A 22,673-nucleotide genomic window follows, 5' to 3' on the forward strand; every position below is an offset into this window, starting at 1 on the left:
ATGAAACGTCAAGGCCCTTTCTAGAATAGTTTATAATTCCAAGCAGTGGGAATACCATGTGTCGTATAATAAGACCCTTTTGCAAAAGGTGGTTAGAATTTAAATGATATCAGGTAGATAAAACTTACATGACTCACTTGAAAGGAATTACTTTTTTTTTTTGCAAAATTTATACTTTAATTATTCCATGGTTATTATATTCATATAATTTTATGTAATTTCTTTAAATACCCAATTTGCATAAAGAAATAAAACTGAGTTTAAAAAATATATAAATATCTAAATTATGAAATGTGTCAAATGTCAAATACTGCTATTATTATAACAAACGTTAGACTTTTTTTTTATTATAAATATTTATAAAATTATTTTTAGAAATATAGAAAAAAAATTTTCATTTAAAAAATTTTTAAAAAATAGTGATTTTTTTTAATTTAAGAGAAAAACGAAGCAAAATTGAGATGAAAGTAAAAAAGACTATTGTTTGGAAAAAAAAAATTTGTGATAAAATAGAAATTCCATAGAAAAGGCACATCTTTAAGTCATAAGTAAAATGTAAACGCAATGAATAAATAATCAGTCCCAAGGGTAACCATTGTTCCCTTATATACTTGCACAAAATAGAATGCGGAAATGCAAATTCTAAAATATTAAAAAAGGAAAAATATTCTCTTATAAAGAAAGTAATTATTAATTTTGCCAAAAAGGTCTGTCAGTTTTATGTAGATTTATATTCATATTAAAAAAAAGTGGAAATTATTAAAAATATTATTTTTATAATAATAATAAAAATTATTATTATTGTTACAATTATTATTATGGTACTATTATACATTTGGATAATTTTATACATAATATTAAATTGTTTTATTTATTTGTATAGTTTTTATTTTGAAAAAAAATTATAAAAATTAAATATTTTAAAGTGCAATTTTGGAAAATGGATTTAAGGGAACAAAAGATAGTGAAACCTAATTAATGGCTTTTCATAAAATTATGCTGGATGCATCATTCATGCTCCTGTTTCCTACTGCAAGCTGCACTTGACGTGGGTAGAATTATATAAATTTATCTGAATCATGGAATCATGCTTTGGTTTAATTCATTCGTATTTTTTCTATGTCATTTAAATAAAAATATCGCTCACTACTTTATCGTGAAAATGATAATTTGAATTCAATTTATAAAAAAATTTGCAATAAAATAAAAATTTTTATTATAGCATAAAAAAAACATTTTTCGAGTTTAAAGTAATTTTTTTACGCAAATAAAAATATATTTATTCACTAAATTATAAACTGTTTTCTGAGTATTTTTAATAAAGTATAATTTTTTTTATGAAACTGTATTTAATTTGAATTAAAGTGGAATTTTTTCCAAGGAAAAGTATTTTTTTTAAATTTTTTTTTAAATTACAAAAAAAAATTTTTTAACAACAAAAAATATTGTTTTTCTGCAAAATATTTCTCTGATTTAAAAATAGTTTTCCTTGAATCTGAGAAACAATATATTTTACATAGAAACAAAAGTATCTTACGAATCAAAGAAAGTATTTAAAAAAAATAAAATAAAATTTTTAATTAACAATTAATCAAAAAAATAAGTAAAAAAAATGATTGTTTTAAATTATCAAGAAGAAGGATTTTTTTTAATGATAAACCAAAAATAAAAAATTGGTTTTGATCTCCTTGTAAATTTAAAATTCAAAGTTAATGGAAGGGGTAGATGAGCTAACTTACTATATAAACCAAGTATTCAAGAGTGACTACGTTGCACTCTATATCTGGATTTCATACCGTATAGTAAAAAAATTTACATCCATTGAAATGATTAATTATCAATTATTTAAATGAATTGTGAATTTTATAAAGAATTTATTTGCTCTATATTTTTGTGTCCCAGTGTTTTGTTTTATGAATTTTAATACATAAAGTTTAAAGAAAAAGTAAGTACATAAGAAATTTTAATTATTTTAATTTTAATTTCATTAATTTTAATAAATAAAATAATAAATTTATAAATATTATATTAGAAATTTATTAATTAGTTATTAAAAAAAACGATCATTTTATTAAATAAATTTTGTATTTTAAACAAATTTAAAAACAAACAAAAAAATCTATTTGTTTATTCTTTTAATTTTATATTTATTTATATTACTCTATATAAATTTTTTTTCGTTTTTTATTCATTATTTATACTTAACTAGTTTGCATATAGTGTGTAATAAATTTTAATCAAGTCAATGAAAAAAATTTTAACATTACAATATTTCAATATAAAAAACAAAAATTATTGCAAAAATTTTTACATCTTTAGAAAAAAAACATGTTCTTTTGAATTAGATTATGTCCTTGTAACATAAAACATTAATTATATTACATGTCATCATAAATCTGTGTTTTTAGACTAATGAATCTTTCTATATTTTCATTGTATTTTATGTTCAACTTCATAAATACAATAAATTACAGACAAGAAAAAAATATTTACTTGATTCTTTTTTTTCACCAGTTGCAATAAAGAGGTATTTTAAAAAATTAATTTTTAATATTTATGAATAATACTTGGTCAAAGTGACAAATCTATTAATAAATGAATTAAAATAATGATTAATTAATAACTATTTATTTAATTTAATTAGAAAAATTTATGGATCTCTAAACGTTTAGTATTTGATATTATAAAATAAAATTTATAAAAAAATGTCAAGCATTTACGATTTTTTATAAAATTAAAATATTATTACATTTTTGTAATTAACATCAGCCCATGTTGAAATTTGTCAATATAAACAATAAATATGACGATCATTGTTTTATTTTTTGACTACGTATTGTCGGTACAAAATATTAAAAATTAATCATCGAGTATAAAAAGTCTTTACAATTTAAAATAAATTCTAAATTTTTTTTGAAAATAAATTTTTTTATAATAAATAAATAGTTCTTACTTGGTAGATGTAGATTTTCTCTGAGATTTTCCGACAAAAAATAGTGTTCTCTGGATGCAACTTTTTTTTATCTGAAATAAAAATTTTTAAAAAATTATTTATCAATTCATTTCTATAATTTGATAATCATTAATAAATATATTAGAAATTTTAAAATAATTCTTTTTATATTATAATTTTAATTTCATAAATTGTCACAAAAATGAAGAAAACGATTATTTAAATTTTATTAATAAAATAAATTTTGTATTTTGCCTCAATTATTCTTGTTTACACATTAAACGAGAAATTTGTTGACCGCCAAAAGAATGATTTTCATGACTTGAGCCATTTTATCATTGTCAGCATTTTTCCAATTTGATCATAAAATTATGCAATAAATATTGCAAATCAGCCACGTTAATTAATCTTTGATATAAATTTTTTGTCTCTCCATTTTTTATATATTAGCCTTTTTTCTTGTTTATTGAGTAATTTTTTTCTATTTACATTGCATATATAAAGTGAAACATGAATTCTCAAAGTAATTATAATATGCAATCTTGTATCAATTTAAAGTTATCAATTTTTTTTACAATTTACATATTAATCATTTGCTTAAAATTATTTATATTTATGTAAGAGATTTATGTTAAAAACAAAAATAATCGTAACATATTTAAATAGTTTTTTTTTGTTAATAATAATAAGAAAATTTTTTTTAGATAAGAAACATGAAAGAAAAATACGAAATCGAATCAAGAAGTGAAATACAGAATTTTTATGCCGAAGAAAGTGTACTAATTACAGGTAAATATATTAAATTATTGTTATGTAAAATAATAAGCAGAGAAAATTTTATTACAACCGAACTTCTGCGTTAAATAAAAATATTTTGTTACAAATTAAAATTTTGTTTAGTTAAAATTTTATTTGTCACAAATAGTTTTTTTATTTGAACTAAATAAATATTTATTTTGCTCTAAGAAAATTTTTTCCATTAAGAAAAGAAAATTCTCAATTAAAAAAAATTATTTCTTTTTTTTTAAATGAAATTTTTCATTTCCAATAAAATTTTATATTAAAATTAAATTTGTAATTACTTTGAAGTCTGTATGAAAATGAATATATAATAATTTGTTAAATAAATAAGAAAAAAATATATATATGGTTTTAAAAAAAAAGAAAAATGTTTGCAGGTGGTACTGGTTTTCTAGGAAAGCTCTTGATTGAAAAGCTTCTCAGAAGCTGCCCTGAGCTTACTTGTATCTACGTTATTGTAAGACCAAAAAAGGGCCAAGAAGCTCTGAATCGATTTGAGCAGATTTTCGAGGACCCGGTAAGTGCTTTACATTGTCTTTTCCTTACCCAAAGAATAGAGGTATAAGGTACAGAGAGAAGACACACACAAGAAGTGGACTTTTAAAAGAATTTAAAAACACAACAACCGCTTCATCACTTTCCCAATTGCACACACCACTGAGATAAAAGAAATTTAAAATGATACGAAATAAAAAAAAAAAAGAGAAAAAAAAATTCCCCACTAGACAGAGAGAAAAATCGCTTCAAATATATTTTTAAAAAATATTCCAAGCATGACAATAACAAAAAAAATATATAAAATTTAAAAGTTTCAAATTTCAATTTTTTTTTTAAATAAAAAAAATAAATAAAATTTTATTTTATTTATTGAATTTTCTTTCTCAATAAAAATATTTTGATTTTTACGAATTAATGCGATTTTTTTAAAGTGAGATGAATTTTTCAGATATTTGATCGACTAAAAACAGAAGTACCAAAATTTCAACATAAAATACAAGCAGTAAATGGTGATTGTACACTTCCCGGTTTAGGAATATCAAACAATGATAGAGAATTTTTATTGAATAAAGTTTCCATTGTCTTTCATGTGGCAGCAAATGTCAGATTTGATGAAAAGTTAAAGCAGGCAGTTTCTATCAATGTTAATGCTTCAAAAGAAATCATTGAACTTTGCAGATGTATGCTTCATTTAAAGGTAAAAAATTCTATATTTTTATATATAATTTCAATAGAAAATAGTACATACTAAATTTAATAATTTAATTAGTTTATTTTATAATTTAATAATTTTAATAATTTAATTAGTTTATTTTATAATTTAATTAAAAATTTTTTTTTCTAATTTATTAATAGGCTTTTATTCATGTTTCCACATTTTATTGCAATTGTGTGAGAAGAGAAATTGAGGAAAAATTTTACGAACCACCAATGTCAGGTAATTCACAATTTTTATAAATATTTTTTTGTGGTAATAATTCAGTAGTAAAAGGGATTTTCAGTCAGACCAAAAAAGAAGACTTTTTTTTAGCAACAGATTCATAATAATTTTTGATTAAATAAAAATTTTTTTTTGTATTAGGTGATAGTATTATAAATTTAGTCGAGTCGATTGATGAAAAAAAATTGGATGACATTACCAATGTTTTAATTGGTGATTTTCCAAACACCTATACTTATACAAAAGCTATTGCCGAACAAGTGGTAAAGCAGTATGCCAAAGGTCTACCCGCAGGAATATTTAGACCTGCAATAGGTATTATTTTATAATTATTAATAAATTTATAATTTATAATTATTAAAATTTTATTATTTTTTATTCTTATTTTATTATTTTTTTGTATTTTTTTTTTTATGAATTTATACAATTTTTAATTTTGTCTATTTTAATGAATTTTTTTAGTGATATCAACATATCAAGAACCAGTACCTGGATGGGTGGACAATGCTTTTGGACCTACCGGTGCAATGATTGCCGGTGGTGCTGGTATTTTAAGAGTAATACATGCTGATAATTCAACAAAAACAGAAACAGTTCCAGCAGACTATACTATTAATGCACTTATTGCATCTGCCTGGAATGTTGCAAACGAAAAGTAAAATATTCTGTTTAATATTATTAATTTTCAATATTATTTAATATTATTAAATTATTATTACAATAATTTCAATATTATTTAAATTTTATTAAATTATAATAATAATAATAATTATTATTATTTCAATATTATTTAAATATTATTAATTAATTAATTTTTTTTAAATTCAAAAAATGTTTTTTTTTTTCAGAAACATAAATGATGAACCATTTATTTACAATTATTGTTCATCATGGTCAAATACCATAACAATTGGTGAATTTTGGCAATTAGCATTAAAATATGGAAAACAATTACCAAGTGTCAAAAGTTTGTGGTGTTATAGTTTGACTGTTGTGACAAATTATTATTTATATTTTATTCTATGTTTCATTTTGCATATAATTCCTGCAGTTATAATTGATGCTGTACTCTTTCTTACTGGCAAAGAAACCAAGTAAATGACATTCATTAATGGAATTAAAAAATAATTACTACTATTTACAATTAAATATTCCAGTAGTATAAAAAAAAAACTTTTTTTTAATAAAAAAATTCTTTAATTTTAATTCTTTATAAATAAATTTTTAATTTTCAGAGCAGTTAAGATTTATAAACGAATTCACAAAATTTTATCTGCGACATCGCATTTTGTTTTACATCAATGGGAACCTAATCTTACAAGAACAAAATCACTTTGGCAGAAAATATCAGCGAAGGATAAAATGATATTTCCATTTTCAATGGATAATTTTAATTGGGAGGATTATATGCAAATTTATGTTCAAGGCTTAAGGCTTTATATGTTTAAAGAGACTTTGGATACAATACCAGCAGCTAAAATTCGGATGCACCGGTATATAAATTATTATTATTTACATAAAATCTCAAATAAGTAAACAAAATTAAAGAATTTAAATTAGTAATCTTAATAAAAAAAATATATTTATTTAAAAAAAAAAAACTAATTTTTTATTTATATATTTAAATATAATAAAAAATAAATAATAATTATTATTTATAATTTTAAAACTATTATTTTTATTAATTAAAATGAATTTTTTACAGGCTGTTGTTCGTTCACAGAACAATGAAATGCATATTGTTGATGTTAGTAATTTGGGGTTTTTATATTTTGATTTCCTTTATTTTTTCACTTGGCTGGAAAAGTGAATTCACGAATATCAACGAAATATTAATGGAGCGATAAAAAAAAAAATTATTTATTTCTTTTTTGTAAATATTATCTTATTAAGTAAGATCGATATTCACTGTAAAAATAAAAAAAAGATAATCATTGTAAAAATAATAAAAAAAAACAATATATTCAATGTATAAAATCCTATATGTATTGTTATTTTGCCCCTGAAACATGATGACCCGTTTTACAGTGTTGAAATATTGGAAGCATATACATAGGAGTTCATAATGCAATATTGTTTCATATATCAATAAAATTTATTAGCTTAATTTTTTTTCCTACTGCTTAATTTTCAACTCATTATTTTAATTACTTTTTACATTGTTTTCCTTTACATAATTTTTAATTACTTTAAAATTTTTTTTAATTTTCAAATATTTTGCAATTAACATTTTTTTTATTTTCTTGTGCTATATTTTATACAAGTACAATTAGTAGAAAATATTTATGATCTATAAATTATTAATTGTATGTTATGAAAATAAAGAATGGGAACACGAAATAATTTTTTAAATAAAGTCATATTAGAATTTATAAAGTATGGAAATATGACATAATTGTTTTCTCATTTAATGATAATTATTATTGAAATTTGCAAAATATTTGTTATAATTTTAATAATTACAATTTTCTTTTATATATATAAAAAGAAAATATTTTCAATTTGAAATTTTTTTATCTATTGTCAAAAGTAAATAAAAATTTTTTTGAAAATAAATTTTAAATTTGATATTAAATGATAGTAGTTTGTGAGCATATATAAAATTTGTATCTTAATTTTATTTTAGTTATTAAGCATTCCGTGAATGGCCGTGGTCCAGGGAGAGTCGAAGAAAGAGATCTTTAAACTTTCACATTACGAAATGATAGCCAAACATCTATACAAGTATTCATGCAAGGTATACAATGCCCATCTTTATTTATCTTATTAGAGTAAAATTCTATCTTTCTCTTAGAAATTGTATAACACCTAGATTGAGGTATCGACTATTATGCAAGTTGAACAACTTTGGAAAATAATTTAGTTCCGAGAAATACGCTAAAAATTCTAAGAATTTGAAAATATTTTAACAATTTTTACTTTTTTTTTCCTTATTTCTTTTTTGTTTTATTTATTTATTTATTTATTTTGTTTAATTTAGTTTAAACTTTTGAAATTTTATATTTAAAAAAATTTAATTAAAAATGTTTCAAAAAAATGAAAGATTTAAAATTATTTTAACTTTTCTATCAAATTTTAAATAAAACGCATATTTTCGATAAATTACTTTCTATATCGAAAGGAATAGAAATTTGCAAGTCAAAAATAACCGGTGATTAAGAAATTAAACATTGAACTAAATCCAAAAGAATTCATCTAATATTCATTACATTTTTTCCTCTAAAAATTAATTATGTAGCTTTTAATTAATTAAAAGTATTTGAAATTTTTACTAAATTAATGACTGAACTAAAAACAAAGAAAGAATAAATTAAAATTGAATTTTAGATGAAATTTTAAATTTTAAATAATTTAAGGCGACATTTTTGTGAAATAGTGTTTGATAAACGAATAATTAGTCATTAGTAACTAAATTCATTTTGACATTCGAAAGCTTTATTAATCGTTGAAGAAATCTTTGAGTTCAATGTTGTTTGTGCAAGGTACTATAACGTTATGCATGTTAATTACAATCATTGAACAATGCATTTATTGTTTGAAAATCGTGGCATTTATCACCAAGTTTCTTCAAATATTTAATTGTTATTTTAAATACCTATATACTCAAACTAAAAATATAGAAAAAAAAATTGATAAAATATTCCAAATTCTTTTTCACTATTTACACCGACAGTATAAAAGAAGTTTAGAATATTTTGCGAAATTTTTTGCACATGCAAGTTAAAAGTTAAAATAATAAAATTTAATTAAATAAATAAATAAATTAATTAGTTTAAATCAATTTAAACTAAATGCATATTTAAAAAAAAATATTGAATGAATTTTAAAAGTTTTAATTTAGAAAGGTAAAATTCTCTAAAGGTGTAAAACAAATAAAATAATTTAAACTTTGCAAATAAATTTTTTTCTGTGTAGATAGAGAGATGAATTTGAAGAAATACACTAAAATAATAAAGTACTACATGGTGACTACGTCATATTTCCAATTACATATTGACGAAGTCTTAAAATTTCAGTCATGTGTTTAATGAATGACAAATTTATTATTTACATAATTTTATAGATTGATTTTTATTATAATAAAGAGTTGAAAAAAAAAATTAAATTACTTCCTTTATTTTTGAATATGATAATTTTTGGAGAAAAAAATAATGTAAATATAAATTATTGTTTTCTATGAATTTTAATTTTCTTTATAAAAAATTTCTTTTATTATCATTTACAATCATTGTAAACTTTTTTTTCTAATATATATGTGAGAAAATAATTACATTAATAATTAATCACATTATTATTTTCAATGTATATAATTTTAAAAAAATATTTTGGATCTACTTAAAAAAAAATCGAACCTAAAAATATATTTAATATATTTTTATAATAGTTGAAATAGTTTGATAATTAACCAAGAAAAATGATGTCATTTAATATGACCATGGTGTTTTTCAAAGAAATTTAAATTAATAATGTTTTTTGACCTTCACATGTGAAATGGATTAAAAGACTTTGGACTTTAAAAAATTAAATCAAATGTTCTGAAAAATATCAAATGTATTCAATTTCGACAAATATATTTCTAATGCCTAAAAACAAGAATACAAAGAAATAGACGAAAAAAATAAAATGAGAGAGAATAACAGGATATTGAGAAAAAAATTTAAAACCTGTTATGCAAATAAAATTAAATTTGATTAGATAGGAGAGAGTGGGGCAAAGAGGATATATTATTAAAAATTTGTGCCCTCTAGTGATTGAATGAATAGACCAATTTTTTTATGTCTTGTTTGAAAGGTCATTTAATTGCGCAGCTTTTTTCCAGATCATGAAAAAAAATTTCAAATTGTCCTGTTTACCCCAACGCCTGGGGTAAACCATTCATACCTCAATTTTAAGCTTCTAATGGAATTTCTACCTTATATTTCATTCATAAACTTAAAAAGAGGGACAAAAACAATTTAAAAAATTGCTTTTAATACTCCAAGAGACGTTAATATTATCGATTATTGTAATATCACTTTTAGTTCGTTCAAATTGAAGGAAGGTGAAAATTAAGCGTATTTTTCATTCTTTTAATAGACAATTTTTCTATCTAATATATGTATGTACATATAATTGACTAAAAAATTTTGTTGAATGATATTTAAATTTGCGGGAAATTTTACTAAATAGAATATTTTTCTTTTGAAAATAAATTAAAAAAAAAATCATTTTCATTTTTAATAAATAATGTAAAAATATGTATCGTAAAAATTGTGTGAATTTAAAAAAATTAATAAATTTTGATACATATTTATAAGGGACAATTACAAATTAATAATCGTTATTGGTATAAAAATTTTTGGTTAAGGTTATAAACAGGTAATGTGTATTAAGGTTGTGAAAAGTTAAGTTGTCGAAGAGGTGTATACCGATCGGGGACGGGCCAGTTCCAACTTGCTTGTGGAACAATTGTTCAGTATTCTTCAATCTCGTGTCGAGTCAACGTCCAAAGGCAAGGACGCTCGCGGATTTATCAACTTCCGCACAACAATTATCATTCAATTTTTACTAAGATTTATTTGTGCCTTTTTTTAAATAAAAAAAAAAATAATCAATTTTTTCGAAAAAAAAAATTTCTCTAATGCAGTCAGAAAATAAATGTGTTAAAAAAAATTTTTTTTAATCAAATTTCATTTGACAATTATTAAAATCACAAAAAAAGAGAAAGAAAGAGGAAACAAGAAAATTAGCGACTATATTGTCGCAAAATCATCAAATTCTTTGATTGAAAAAAAAAGTGCCAATCACCTGTACAAAAATGTATCCCGAAATTGACATCGCACAAGAAGTTAGTATTTAAAAAAATAAATTATAATTTGTTTAAATTTTAGAATAATAATAATTTTTTATAATAAACTTAAATGTTATTAATCTTTTTTAACTATAAATTTTTTTTTTAAATAATCAATTAAATTATACATTAATGGTAAAAATAATTGATAATCGAATATAAACAATTGAATATAAAAATAAATAAGTTGAGGAATAATTGAATTCAAAATAATATTTTCAATTAGAAAAAGAATTAACTTCTGAAATAATTGAAAATTTTAATTGAATTTCTAAATAAAGAAAAATTTATTTAAATTTTTAATTAGTTGTTAATTTTATAAATGTTAAACAAAATAATTTTTTTTTTTTTTGAAAAACAAACATCCTAGAATTTGAAAGTTGATATATATGTAATTGTACGTTTAAGAAGCCGTTACTTTTAAAATTAGTGGTTTTAAGTTTATATTTATGAACTAATACTTTCTTAAGTTGTCTATCCTTTTTTTTCTACCTCACGGAAAACATTTCTCTTTAAAAATAGTAAAACAATATTTCTTTTCTTAAAAATTTTTATATTTCTTATTAAAAAAAATTTGTGTATATTGTTATTCCTATACATTTTCTAATTCCTATTTTCTATGCAAAATTTCTATTTTTTTTGATATTTTTTATTCATAATCATTTTATTTATAAATTTCATTAATTTTAAAATTATTAATTAAATAGTAAAATAATTTTTTACTGATAAAAAAAAAATTCGAATTGTATCATAAATTTTTTACTCAGCCCCTCCCCCCCCCTCTACCTCTTAGAATATAATAAGCAAAAAGTGCAAGGCATTTTTTAAAAACACGATTTTGAAAAATCATTTTTTTAAGATGTAAAACGTGAATAAAGATAAAAAATTTATTTTCTACGTAAATTTTATAATCTCTTTACTGTTTGAATGATAAAAATTTATTGAAAACTATTTTTTAATTTGTTTTTTATTAGTTTAGTTTTTTTTATTTGTAATTCTTTTGTTTAAAAAAATAAAAAAAATTCATTTGTATTTGTTTTTTTTTAATTTATTTATTTAAGTGAATAAAAAATAATAATTTTTTTTAAATTTATGAAAAAATTGCCGTAATTTTTTATTTCTTAAATTGTGTCATTGCACTTGAGCAGGAATGCAAAAATATATATGGAATATATATGTTTAAAAATAAAAAAAAAAAGTCAGTTGAATTGCAACATTTCACTTGAAGTTCTCGGAGAACAGTACTTTCATAATGACAAACATATTATAACAATAAACAGAGGTTTTTTTTTTACGGCTATATACATAAAAAAAACGGTGAACAGTATAACGAGTTCCAATCAATGAAATCAGTGATTATATATTCTGAATTAGTTATGGGAATTATGAATAAGATTTGCGCTCCCCTTTCAAATAAGAATTTCAAAAACACGTTTTTTGACTATTTTTAATTTTTATGTAAAAAAAAAATGATTTTTTTTTTCCTTTTTAGTATAATCTTTAACCTAGAATGCACAAGATTAAACATGTGCGATCAGTATTTTCGAAACACGTGTTACGGAACAAATCAACTTTGCCGGATCAAAATTTTATTACATAATGTGGAAGTATATCTTATAAGAGCTACTCTTGCTGATGTAACAAAAATTGGTTTTGTGCGAGAGAAATGCCCATTACAGATATATCGTATGAACGTTAAGATGAGAAAGTCTATTATGCAGTATGCCTACGTTTGAACACCAGAACGTTTAAATTTTGTATATATATATGAATGTTCATTTTTATTACTTTGTTAGAATTTTTCTTTTTTTCAAAAAAAAAAAAAAAATTTCCTCAATTCTTACACAACTGACAATTTCTGCTTTAAAATATGTATTCAACTCAAAATTTTATTTACTTTGATTATTTAATACTATTAATTGAATTATTTAATAATAATAATAATAATAAAAATAAAAAAAAATAATTCCACCATATTAAATAATTCATTTACAAATTAATTTTTAATCAACTGATTAAGATTTCATTAATTCTCACAGGTTTACTAAATTTACTTTAATTATTGTCAATTAAGTGTAATTTTGTTATTATTTCCAATTTTCACAATATATGTAACACAAAATGAAATAATTAGGGAAAAAGATAAAAAAACTAATTTTCAATAATATATATTAAATAAAAATTGAAAGCTGTTATCAAAAATAAATCAAAATTAATGGGAAAAAAATGTATTCTGACGAATTTCCGAAATTTCTAACGATGTATGTTGAAATTTCAGGTTTTTAGAAAGTTCGTAAATATGTATATATTGAATTAACGATTTATCTATTTTTTAATTTTCTAATTCGATATATAGAAGAAACGATTTGGAATTTGAATTTTCATAATTTATTATATAACACTTTTTTTTATTTTTTATTGGTTTTATAAATTTTCACGTGACAAAAAGAAAGAAGAAATTATTTGGTCTAATTGAAACAAAAAAATGAATTTAATTTTTGAATCAAATAATTAGAAAAAAAAATTATTTTCAACAAAAAAATTAATAAAATTATTTTGTTAAAATCAAATTATTTGATTCGCAAAAAAAAATTGTTATATAAATATTATATAAAATATTAATTATTTTATAATAGAAAATATGCATATATTTACCTTTTTTTTGCCCCTAAATTGTTTGTTGTATATTTTCATGAGAAGCAATAATGAAAAATTTCTTTTCCGTGTTGGTGAATTTAACATTCTTCACGTTACTTTTTAATTATAATGCCAATTTAGGTGTTTGTGTTGATACATCAAGGAACTGTGGACAAAAAAAAAAAAAAGAAAAAAACAATTAATAATTATTTGCTACAATGTGTAAAGAAAAATAAATGTTAATTGAATAAAAGATATGTTTCCATGTTGCAAAAAAGATATAACCAATGTAATGCATAATACAGACGTAATTCTAATTGTCTAGTTTAGCATAAGTCTAAACGGTGAAAGCGTTAACCCTTTTCTATATTCAAACTTACGCAATACATAGTTAACTATAGTTGTAAATAAAAAAAAAATTTGTATATAATATGCATACAATCAAAATGAGACTAAAAATATAATATCTTTATAACATTTTTAATTTTATTGCAAAAAAAAACTCATAATTTTTTTTCAATTATCAAATAAATATTTTATTTATATTAAATAAACTGTATTTGAAACAAATACCATTTAATTGACTCAAATAATTATTTAATACAAATAAATATTTATTCAAGTATCAAATTATTTGAATCAAATAAAATTTTTTTTTAGTGTAACAATTGTAAATAATGGAAGTTGAAGGAACTTTGTTTGTTTGTTTTTTATTACCTTCATTTCTTTTGTTGAAAAAAAAGCAGACTTTGATTGATGATTATTAGAAAAGTGACTATTTTTTTACAAGTAGAGAATATGAATATGAAAGAAGAAGAATATTAAGGTCAGAATTTATAATCTGTCAAAGAAAATGAAAAGATAATTTGTAATTTCCTTTCAAGAGAAAATTTTTTTTTTTTTTTTTGCTGAACCAATAATATTTTGTATTAGAAAACAAAAAATGTAAATATTAATAATTTTACTCAACATATATAAATAAAATAGGTCAAAAACATTAGAACACTTTTCTTGCACGGATTCCAATATTATTAACATTACCGCATGAACTGGCACTATTTCCGATAATTATAGAAATATAAAATTCTCTTTTTTTCCCATTCCAACGAATGTAAACTGTTAATGACAAAAACAAACAAATATTACTTGGTAAACAGTTATAATATTTAAGTAACAGTTAAAATCCATGAAGAAATATGCAACAAAAAATATATAAATATTGAATATATTAATATGGAAAAAAATTTTTTTAAATGTGTTTCAGACACAGAATACATATTCCAATATTATTGGAGAGGAAACAAACAATAATAAAATTACCAACACACATGGAAATGGATTATATCAAGGGACACCTATTCAAGAATTTTATGCTGGTCAAAAAATTTTCATTACTGGTAATTTGACATTTCTTTTAATTATTTAATTAATATTATAAAAAAAAATTGGCTAATTCAATTTATTTATTTATAAATAAAATAAAATAATATGCAAATTTGAAAAAAATAATTTTAATTTATCAATTATAGGAGGAACAGGATTTTTGGGAAAAATTCTAATTGAAAAACTTTTGAGAAGTTGCCCAAATGTGTCTACGATTTATCTTTTGATACGACCGAAAAAGGAGAAAAATGTTGAAAGACGAATTAATGAATTATTCGATGATTTGGTAAGTTAATATACAGAATTTTGTTTAGTTTTACTTTTAAAAAAATTTTTTTTAAATTTTTTTTTCTAGTTTGCAGAAAAAAAAATTTCGAGTAACATTTATTAATTTTTTATAGTGCTGTTTACGTTTAAAGAGCTAAGAAAATTTTCTATTTTACATTAAAAAAAAACTGTTATCTAAAAAAATTTGAATTTACTAATATAAGTGTTAATTGCAAATTAATGCAATAATCATTTTAATCGATTAATAAAAAAGTTTAAAAAAAGGTAAACATTCTTAAATCTATTATCAATTATATGATAATCCAATCTGTAATTATTTTAAAGTATACCTACTTTGTTTTATGAATTAATTAATTCATAAAATTAATTTCTAAAGATAATTTTCTAATGTTTGAGTTATTTTTATAATTTTTATGTCAATTTTAAAAAGTAATTGCAATTTTAGGAAAAATAATAAATATTTAAAATGTTATCATTTACCATTAAGTCTTTTTTTAACGATAATTATAACCATAATAGAGAAGCAAAGTCATTGAACTTGAAAATCGTAAAAAAAAAATTTTTCGAACACTTTAGAAATAGATGAATCATTCTTGAATTAAATATGCAAACGCCAATATATTCTCTTTTAACATCTTTTGAGAACTATTAGCATAGTTTTCTCAATAGTTTTTTTTTCGTTTTTAACGAATTCAGTTTTTTTTAAACGTTAACTGTTTTTTTTAGAGAATATAGGTACAGGATATAAAATAGCTTCAAAGTACCACTATTTTAAAATTTTTGTTTATATACATGAAGAATTAAATCACTTCTTTTACTGTCATAGAAATTTACATTTATTTATTATTATTAATTAATTTAAAGAATTAAATCTGTTATTTAATTTTTAATTATAAACAATTTTAGTGTCGATAAATTTTTAATAATACTCGAATAAAAAATAGTTATAAAAAATTTGATAAAAATAATTTTGTGAAAAATTAAAATTTGAAAAATTATTATTATATTTTCAAAAGTGACAAAAATAGATTTTAAAATTGTCTCGATCACAAAAAAATATGTATATACATCATCTGAGAAATGAATTTAAAGTGTTCAATGGGGATTTCAATCTTAGAAATGTTAATGCTCACTGATTTGTAAATCCCTTTTGGTCTTTGATCACGTAGGTGCGGCAGCTAATTAACACAATCGAGTATTACTAAAATAAATATATGATGTCGAAGATCAATAATGAATCGCACGTTTCAAGGACGATCGACAAAAGTAATATACGTCATCAACTTCTGTAATGCACACTTACGTTGGTAAATAAAATAATTCGTAGTGTGTCATGTCCTTTCTTTAAAACACTACACATCGCCTTCAAAATTTGTGCAAATAACGAAGAAGCCGTTAATTGAACATTTTTCTAAAAAATTAATTTTGCATATTACTTTCAAGAATTCCCCTTATTTTTTTTATTTTTTTTTTTTTTATTCTCCCTAGAATACGTATTTCTTTAAGGCTAAGAATTTTATTTTAGTCTTAGAAAATAGTGACAAAAAATTACACAAAAAATAAATTGTAATAAGGCGACAATAAACGTTTGGAATAATAAAAAGAAAAACTTGGTAACTGTTCTCGATAAAGATGAATGACCTGTGATTCATGAAATTATGAAATTTAAAAGTTTAAAAACATTTTATAAGCATTCATTTAATTTTCTTTTTTATAAATAATTCCATCAGAATTCTACGATTAGAAAAATAAATATCAAAATTTACAGAATTGATAATTAAATATCGAAAAATAGAATATTTAGTCGGAATTTCATTAGAATTTTATTTTTAAAATAATAAGATTATTTTAATTAAATAAATTTTTTTTTCCATAGAAAGATTTTTTTCTTTATCAAAGCTTTTGATATTTCCTTATTTATTGAAAATTAATGAACAAACATTAAAATTAACATAAGTACATAATTTTAATTATTCAATATTTTTTCAATGGATTATGTTTTTTCTTTTATAAAATAGACTACTAAATAAGTGAAATATGATAAAATGTCATTAACGATGTAATTATTACTATAATTATTGAGAATTGTTTAAGGGGGAAAAAAAGTGAAATAATAAATTATAAATGAGAATTACACCTTCATTTAATTGCAATGAATTAAAATCTAAATTTCATTAACACAAAGATACATTTTTAATTTCAATGATATAATCAAAATGTCAAAACCTACATAAAAAAAGTATATATAAAAAAAAATGTAACATTAAATTATAATGAAAAGTGTACACAGTAGAAAAAATATATTGTGTATGCAAATGTTTTTTTTTTCACGTAAAAAATTGGAATTATATAAAACTTTTTTTGTCATATCTATTATTGATAAATATTTCTAATGTATCCTATACAAAAAATAACTTAATTAACAAAAAAAAATTGTTATTGAAAATTTTTTTCTATTTTGCAAAAATTAACGAAAATTGGAAATAAAATTTTCAAATAAAGAAAAATTAATTAAAAATTTTTCTTTGATTTTCAGATCTTCGGAGTACTTAAAGAGAAAATGCCAAAATTTCGTCATAAGGTCGTTGCAATTGAAGGGGATTGTACACTTGAAGGCCTAGGTCTTTCTTCATCTGACCGAGAACTTCTAATACGCGAAGTGAGTATATTATAGCATACTATTACTAAATCCTTTGTTAATTATTTGCAATTTAGAATTTTTTTAAAGTAACTAAATTTTGTAACGACTAACAATAGAAGTTAATTAAACAATAAATAAACATTTACTGATGTACTAAATTTTTTTTTTCAATTTCAAATTTCAATTAATTAATTAAAAATTCAAACTAAAATTAATTTTAGTTCCAATAAATAGTATTTTTAATCAATTAGTTTCAATTAATTGTAGCTCCATTCAATTGGTAGTTACAATTAATTGTAGTTTTAGTTAAAAATTTTATCAATAACAAATAATTTCCCTAATGGTAATTTAATTCACTAGTTTTAATTATAATATTTTTTCAAAAAAATTATTCATTTAATCGTTGATTTAATTAATAATTTTTTGAAATATTTTTAATTAACAATCGAAATTTTCGGCTAACAGTAAATCATTATTTTCTATATGAATTATTACCAATTACGAAAAAAAAAATATAAATTACAATTTGTTACAATTTGCAGGTGTCAATAATTTTCCATGTGGCTGCAACTGTTCGTTTCGATGAAAAATTAAAAAATGCAGTTGCAATCAATATACGAAGTACTGCTGATATTTTGGAATTGGGCAAGGACATGCAAAAGTTAAAGGTAAAAAAAGGAGAAAAAAATTTTTCCTTTTTTTTTTGTATAAGTGACTCGATTTTATTTTTTTTTTTTTTAAATGTGTGTGTGTTCACATTTCTTTGAACGCTTATACCTACTTTCTTCAGTAAAATCACGCTCTAAAAGACACACGTAATTTCCTTGGCATACATACATTATATCGACGAGCAGGCGCTTCTGCAGATATGCCGCCTTATTGAAATGTCATTTCATAACTTGCCCTTCGCTTGTGAACGAGGCAAGGAATTTCTCTTCAAGATGACATAAGAGCACAAAATCTCCTTGCGAAATTTTTTTTTTCGGTGAAAACTATGTTTTTTTTGAATAATAATTTTTTATTTTTTTTTTTGCATTTGTGTCAATATTTGTGGAAAATGACGTTTTTTTTTTCTTTTTAAAAGTTATACACTTTTCTATAACAACTCGTCACTTAAATGATCGATAATTGTCAGTTTCAAGGGAATCGTAAATATTTTTATCTTTTATTTGCGAATGAGTTTTTACTTAGAAATTTAGTTTTTTTTTTAGTTTGCACTTCCAGTAAAATATGCATAATTTGTCTAATTATCTGTACAGGTATACCAAATGGGTTCGAAGTTTATTCAAATATATGCGTCCTTTCAAATATATATAATAGTTGTCACTTCCTGACAAATATAATATAATAATCCGAGCTTTTAGTAAAACATGATTTTTGTTTTAAAAATGGATTTTCATGAGACAAATATAAAAATCCATTTTTATTTGAAAAAAAAAAAATTTGGTACTATCAATAAATATTTTTTCCTACAAACTATTTGGTTTAATCTGTTATCAAATTTTGATTGATTCAACCAAATATTTACTTAATCAAATAATTTTTTTATAAGTTTATCAACGAAATTTTTTGGTTGCACCAAGTAAATGCACTTTTTTTAAAATTAAATCTAATTTAAGATTAGAAATTAAAATTAGTTTTTTAAATTAATTTACCAATTATTAATTAATGTTTGCTAAACATGTTAATAAAAAAAAGTATAATTTTAAAAATAATTAATTTAATTTTAGTCAATGATCCACGTATCGACAGCTTATGCAAATTGTAACCAGAAAAAGATCGAGGAAAAATTATATACATATCCCATCGAGTCTGAAGATCTTTTGAAGCTGGTTGAATGCCTTCCTGAAGAGGTCATTGATGGAATCACCCCAAAGTAAGCAATTTTTTTGCTCTTCAAATTTCTTATGATCTTAAAATATGTACTTGTACATTAAATTTTCAGCGAGAAAAAATGTGTCTAAATAATAAAAAAAAATTTTTAAATAATTTTTTACTAAAATTTCAAAAACAAAAAAAAAATTATATATTTTTATTGCAGAATAATTTCATCGTGGCCAAATACTTATGCCTTTACAAAAGCCCTCGCAGAAGATTATGTGAGAAGAAAGAATAAAGGACTACCATTAGGAATATTCAGACCGGCAATTGGTAAATATTATTTCAACAAATGAAAATCGAAAAGTAACCTTATAAAATTAAATTTTTCACAAAAATCTGCGAAAATTAATAGAAAAAAAAAAAAAAATGGAAAACAATAAGAAAAATAAATTGAAAATTATTCGAAAAAAATAGAAAAAAGAAAAAAAATGTGTTTGGCAATAGCAATGTATGCAATTAGTGGATTTATAAGTATAATTTGGCAATTATTATTGACAATAGGAATATTTCTCTTGACAGTATTGGGAAAATTAATTCTTTTAATAAGTGTCTCATGCTATACAATTTTTCATTCAAGAAATGAAATTGAATTTCAAGAGCCACCATTTGAAACAATGTATCCTGAATGTATTGAATTTGATGAAATTTATGATAAATTCAGTAATGTCTCATTAGAAACATTTAACAATTTCGATAGTGGAAATCAATCACAATATTTTAATGAAGAAAAAATTGAAACAAGAGAAAATAATTATTCCAATTTAATTGAAAATGATAGAAGAAAAAAGAAAAAAACTTCATCTAAATTGACAAATACACATGTGAAAACAGTTGAAGTTTCCGTTAATACTGATTGTACATCGAGAACCTGTTTGAAAAATATATAACAAAAAAAAAATATGTAAAATAATATTAATCACTACTGCTATCAACATTGCCATTAAAATTAATTAATAAATTAATTAACATAAATTAATGAAAGTAATTTTAATAAACATTTTCTTTATTTATTTAATATAAGCTTTCAATTATTAAATAAATAAAAAAATGAATTTAAAATACAAATTTTTAGGAATTTTAATTTAAATTTTTCTGTATAACAATAATTTTTTATAATTTAAAATAAAATAAAGGGACTAAAAAAATAAATTTTAATAAAACAAAATATAAAAAAAGAACTGAATTTTTTTTAGTTGTTTCTACATCTAAGGAACCTATTCCTGGTTGGATAGACAATCTTTATGGTCCAACTGGAGTTACTGCAGGAGCCTCAACCGGAATTTTGAAGTCCCTGCATTGTAATCCAAAAGTAAATGCCAATATTGTTCCTGTGGATTTGACTGTTAATGCTTTAATAGCAAGTGCTTGGGATGTCGCTATGCAACCAACGAGGTAAACGGCATAAAAAAAATTAATTTTTAAAAATTGTTTAATAAATTTTTAAAAATTATTTTCGTTTAATAAATTAAAATTTGTTTTCAGGAGAGAAGAAGATATGTTAATATATAATTTTGTATCTTCGGAAGATGCACCTTTAACATGGAACGAGTATTGTAAAATAAATACAAGATATTCTGATATTTATCCACCCAGCAATTCATTTTGGTATTTGTCATTTAAAATGAATAAGCAAAAAACAATTCATACAGCATCTACAGTATTTTTGCATTTATTACCAGCTTTCATTGTCGACACAGCTTGCATTTGTCTTGGTCAAAAACCAAGGTACGAAAAAATTATTTTATTTAATATTTAAACTAATTATTTATCAAAATTAATTAATTATATTAAAAATAAATTAAATTATTCGATTCAATATATTTGAAAATTTTACATTTTTAATTTAGTTATTTTTATTTTCAGACTAATGAAAATGTATCAGAAAATTCACAAATTCACAGACGTAATTTCACATTTTTGTACCAATGAATGGACATTTAGCAATGAAAATGTACGATTTTTGTACGATAGAATGGACACAAAGGATCAAGAAATTTTTAGTTTCAGTATGAAAAATTTCAATTGGGAAAAATATTTCGAAACTTATTTAAAAGGAATACGAGTCTATTTGTTTAAAGATAATCTCGACAATTTGGAAAAAAGCAAATTAAGGTGGCAAAGGTGAGATTTCATTTTCTATTTATAGAATTATAGTTATAATATAAATAAAAAAAAAAAAAAAAATTTTAATATTTTATTTTTAGGCTCTATTGGTTACATCAGTGTGTCAAAGTGATGACATTCACTGTTGGAGTTTGGCTTTTATGGCGAATATTCACAACTGCTTTAAGTTTAACGTAAAATTTTACAATGTTATTCTTTTTTTTTCATCGAACAAAAATTCTAGTTATAAATAAAATATCCGTTACACTGTAAATATTACTAAAATTTATACTTTGTAATTTTGTCTTTTGTCCACATAATATAATACGTAAAATTAATTGCAATGAAAAGAAATTGTAATTTAATTATATAAGAATTAAAGAGATTTCGCAGAGAATTAACACAAAAAATTTGTACAATTTCTCTTCTATTGGATTAAAAAAAAATTACAGTAAAATATTTTAGTAATATGCGTACAACTGTGTAAAAAAAAAAATTTTTCTGGAATCGTTTCCAAAGAATTAAAAAGTTTAGTCTATATTTTTCTAATTATAAACGATACAATTGTAAAAATTGTATCATTTTTTTGATAAAATTCAGTAAAAAAATGAAATTGCAATAAAAAGCAATTAAAAAAAAATATAATAAAATTGTATCTAAATATAGTGAGAATGTTTGGAAATTTATCAATTTCTGAATATTTCTTCTTTATGATATA

At 21.3% G+C, this 22,673-nt stretch overlaps 2 protein-coding genes across 2 annotated transcripts; both read left to right on the plus strand.

The window, feature by feature from the left end:
- Window positions 1-1,775: 1,775 nt before the first annotated feature.
- Window positions 1,776-22,488, plus strand: LOC127287987 (uncharacterized). Its single transcript, XM_051315161.1, has 20 exons — window positions 1,776-1,945; window positions 3,658-3,742; window positions 4,132-4,271; window positions 4,701-4,949; window positions 5,108-5,189; window positions 5,334-5,507; window positions 5,655-5,847; window positions 6,041-6,286; window positions 6,428-6,685; window positions 10,956-11,019; window positions 14,924-15,056; window positions 15,189-15,328; window positions 17,867-17,989; window positions 18,514-18,639; window positions 19,702-19,847; window positions 20,013-20,122; window positions 21,046-21,244; window positions 21,335-21,577; window positions 21,716-21,973; window positions 22,057-22,488. Exons 2-20 carry the CDS (start codon window positions 3,667-3,669, stop codon window positions 22,151-22,153), a joined length of 3,057 nt encoding a protein of 1,018 aa, XP_051171118.1. The 5' UTR covers window positions 1,776-1,945; window positions 3,658-3,666; the 3' UTR covers window positions 22,154-22,488.
- Window positions 20,129-21,029, plus strand: LOC127288493 (uncharacterized). Its single transcript, XM_051315970.1, has 2 exons — window positions 20,129-20,300; window positions 20,430-21,029. The coding sequence occupies exons 1-2, from the start codon at window positions 20,281-20,283 to the stop codon at window positions 20,737-20,739; spliced, it is 330 nt and encodes a 109-aa protein (XP_051171927.1). The 5' UTR covers window positions 20,129-20,280; the 3' UTR covers window positions 20,740-21,029.
- Window positions 22,489-22,673: the final 185 nt, after the last annotated feature.

This window comes from Leptopilina boulardi, unplaced genomic scaffold (assembly GCF_019393585.1).
Source record: "Leptopilina boulardi isolate dan_hultmark-lab unplaced genomic scaffold, ZJU_Lbou_2.1 LbouV2_123, whole genome shotgun sequence".
Classification (NCBI taxonomy): Eukaryota; Metazoa; Arthropoda; class Insecta; order Hymenoptera; family Figitidae; genus Leptopilina; species Leptopilina boulardi.

Bases quoted from the DNA above. Each gene is read 5' to 3' on its own strand.
- LOC127287987 (XM_051315161.1), top strand. From the start codon at position 3,667: ATGAAAGAAAAATACGAAATCGAATCAAGAAGTGAAATACAGAATTTT. The intron at 5,508-5,654 runs GTATTATTTTAT...GAATTTTTTTAG, and splicing joins AATATTTAGACCTGCAATAG to TGATATCAACATATCAAGAA. The intron at 15,329-17,866 runs GTAAGTTAATAT...TTTGATTTTCAG, and splicing joins ATGAATTATTCGATGATTTG to ATCTTCGGAGTACTTAAAGA.
- LOC127288493 (XM_051315970.1), top strand. From the start codon at position 20,281: ATGTGTTTGGCAATAGCAAT. The intron at 20,301-20,429 runs GTATGCAATTAG...TTTTCATTCAAG, and splicing joins ATGTGTTTGGCAATAGCAAT to AAATGAAATTGAATTTCAAG.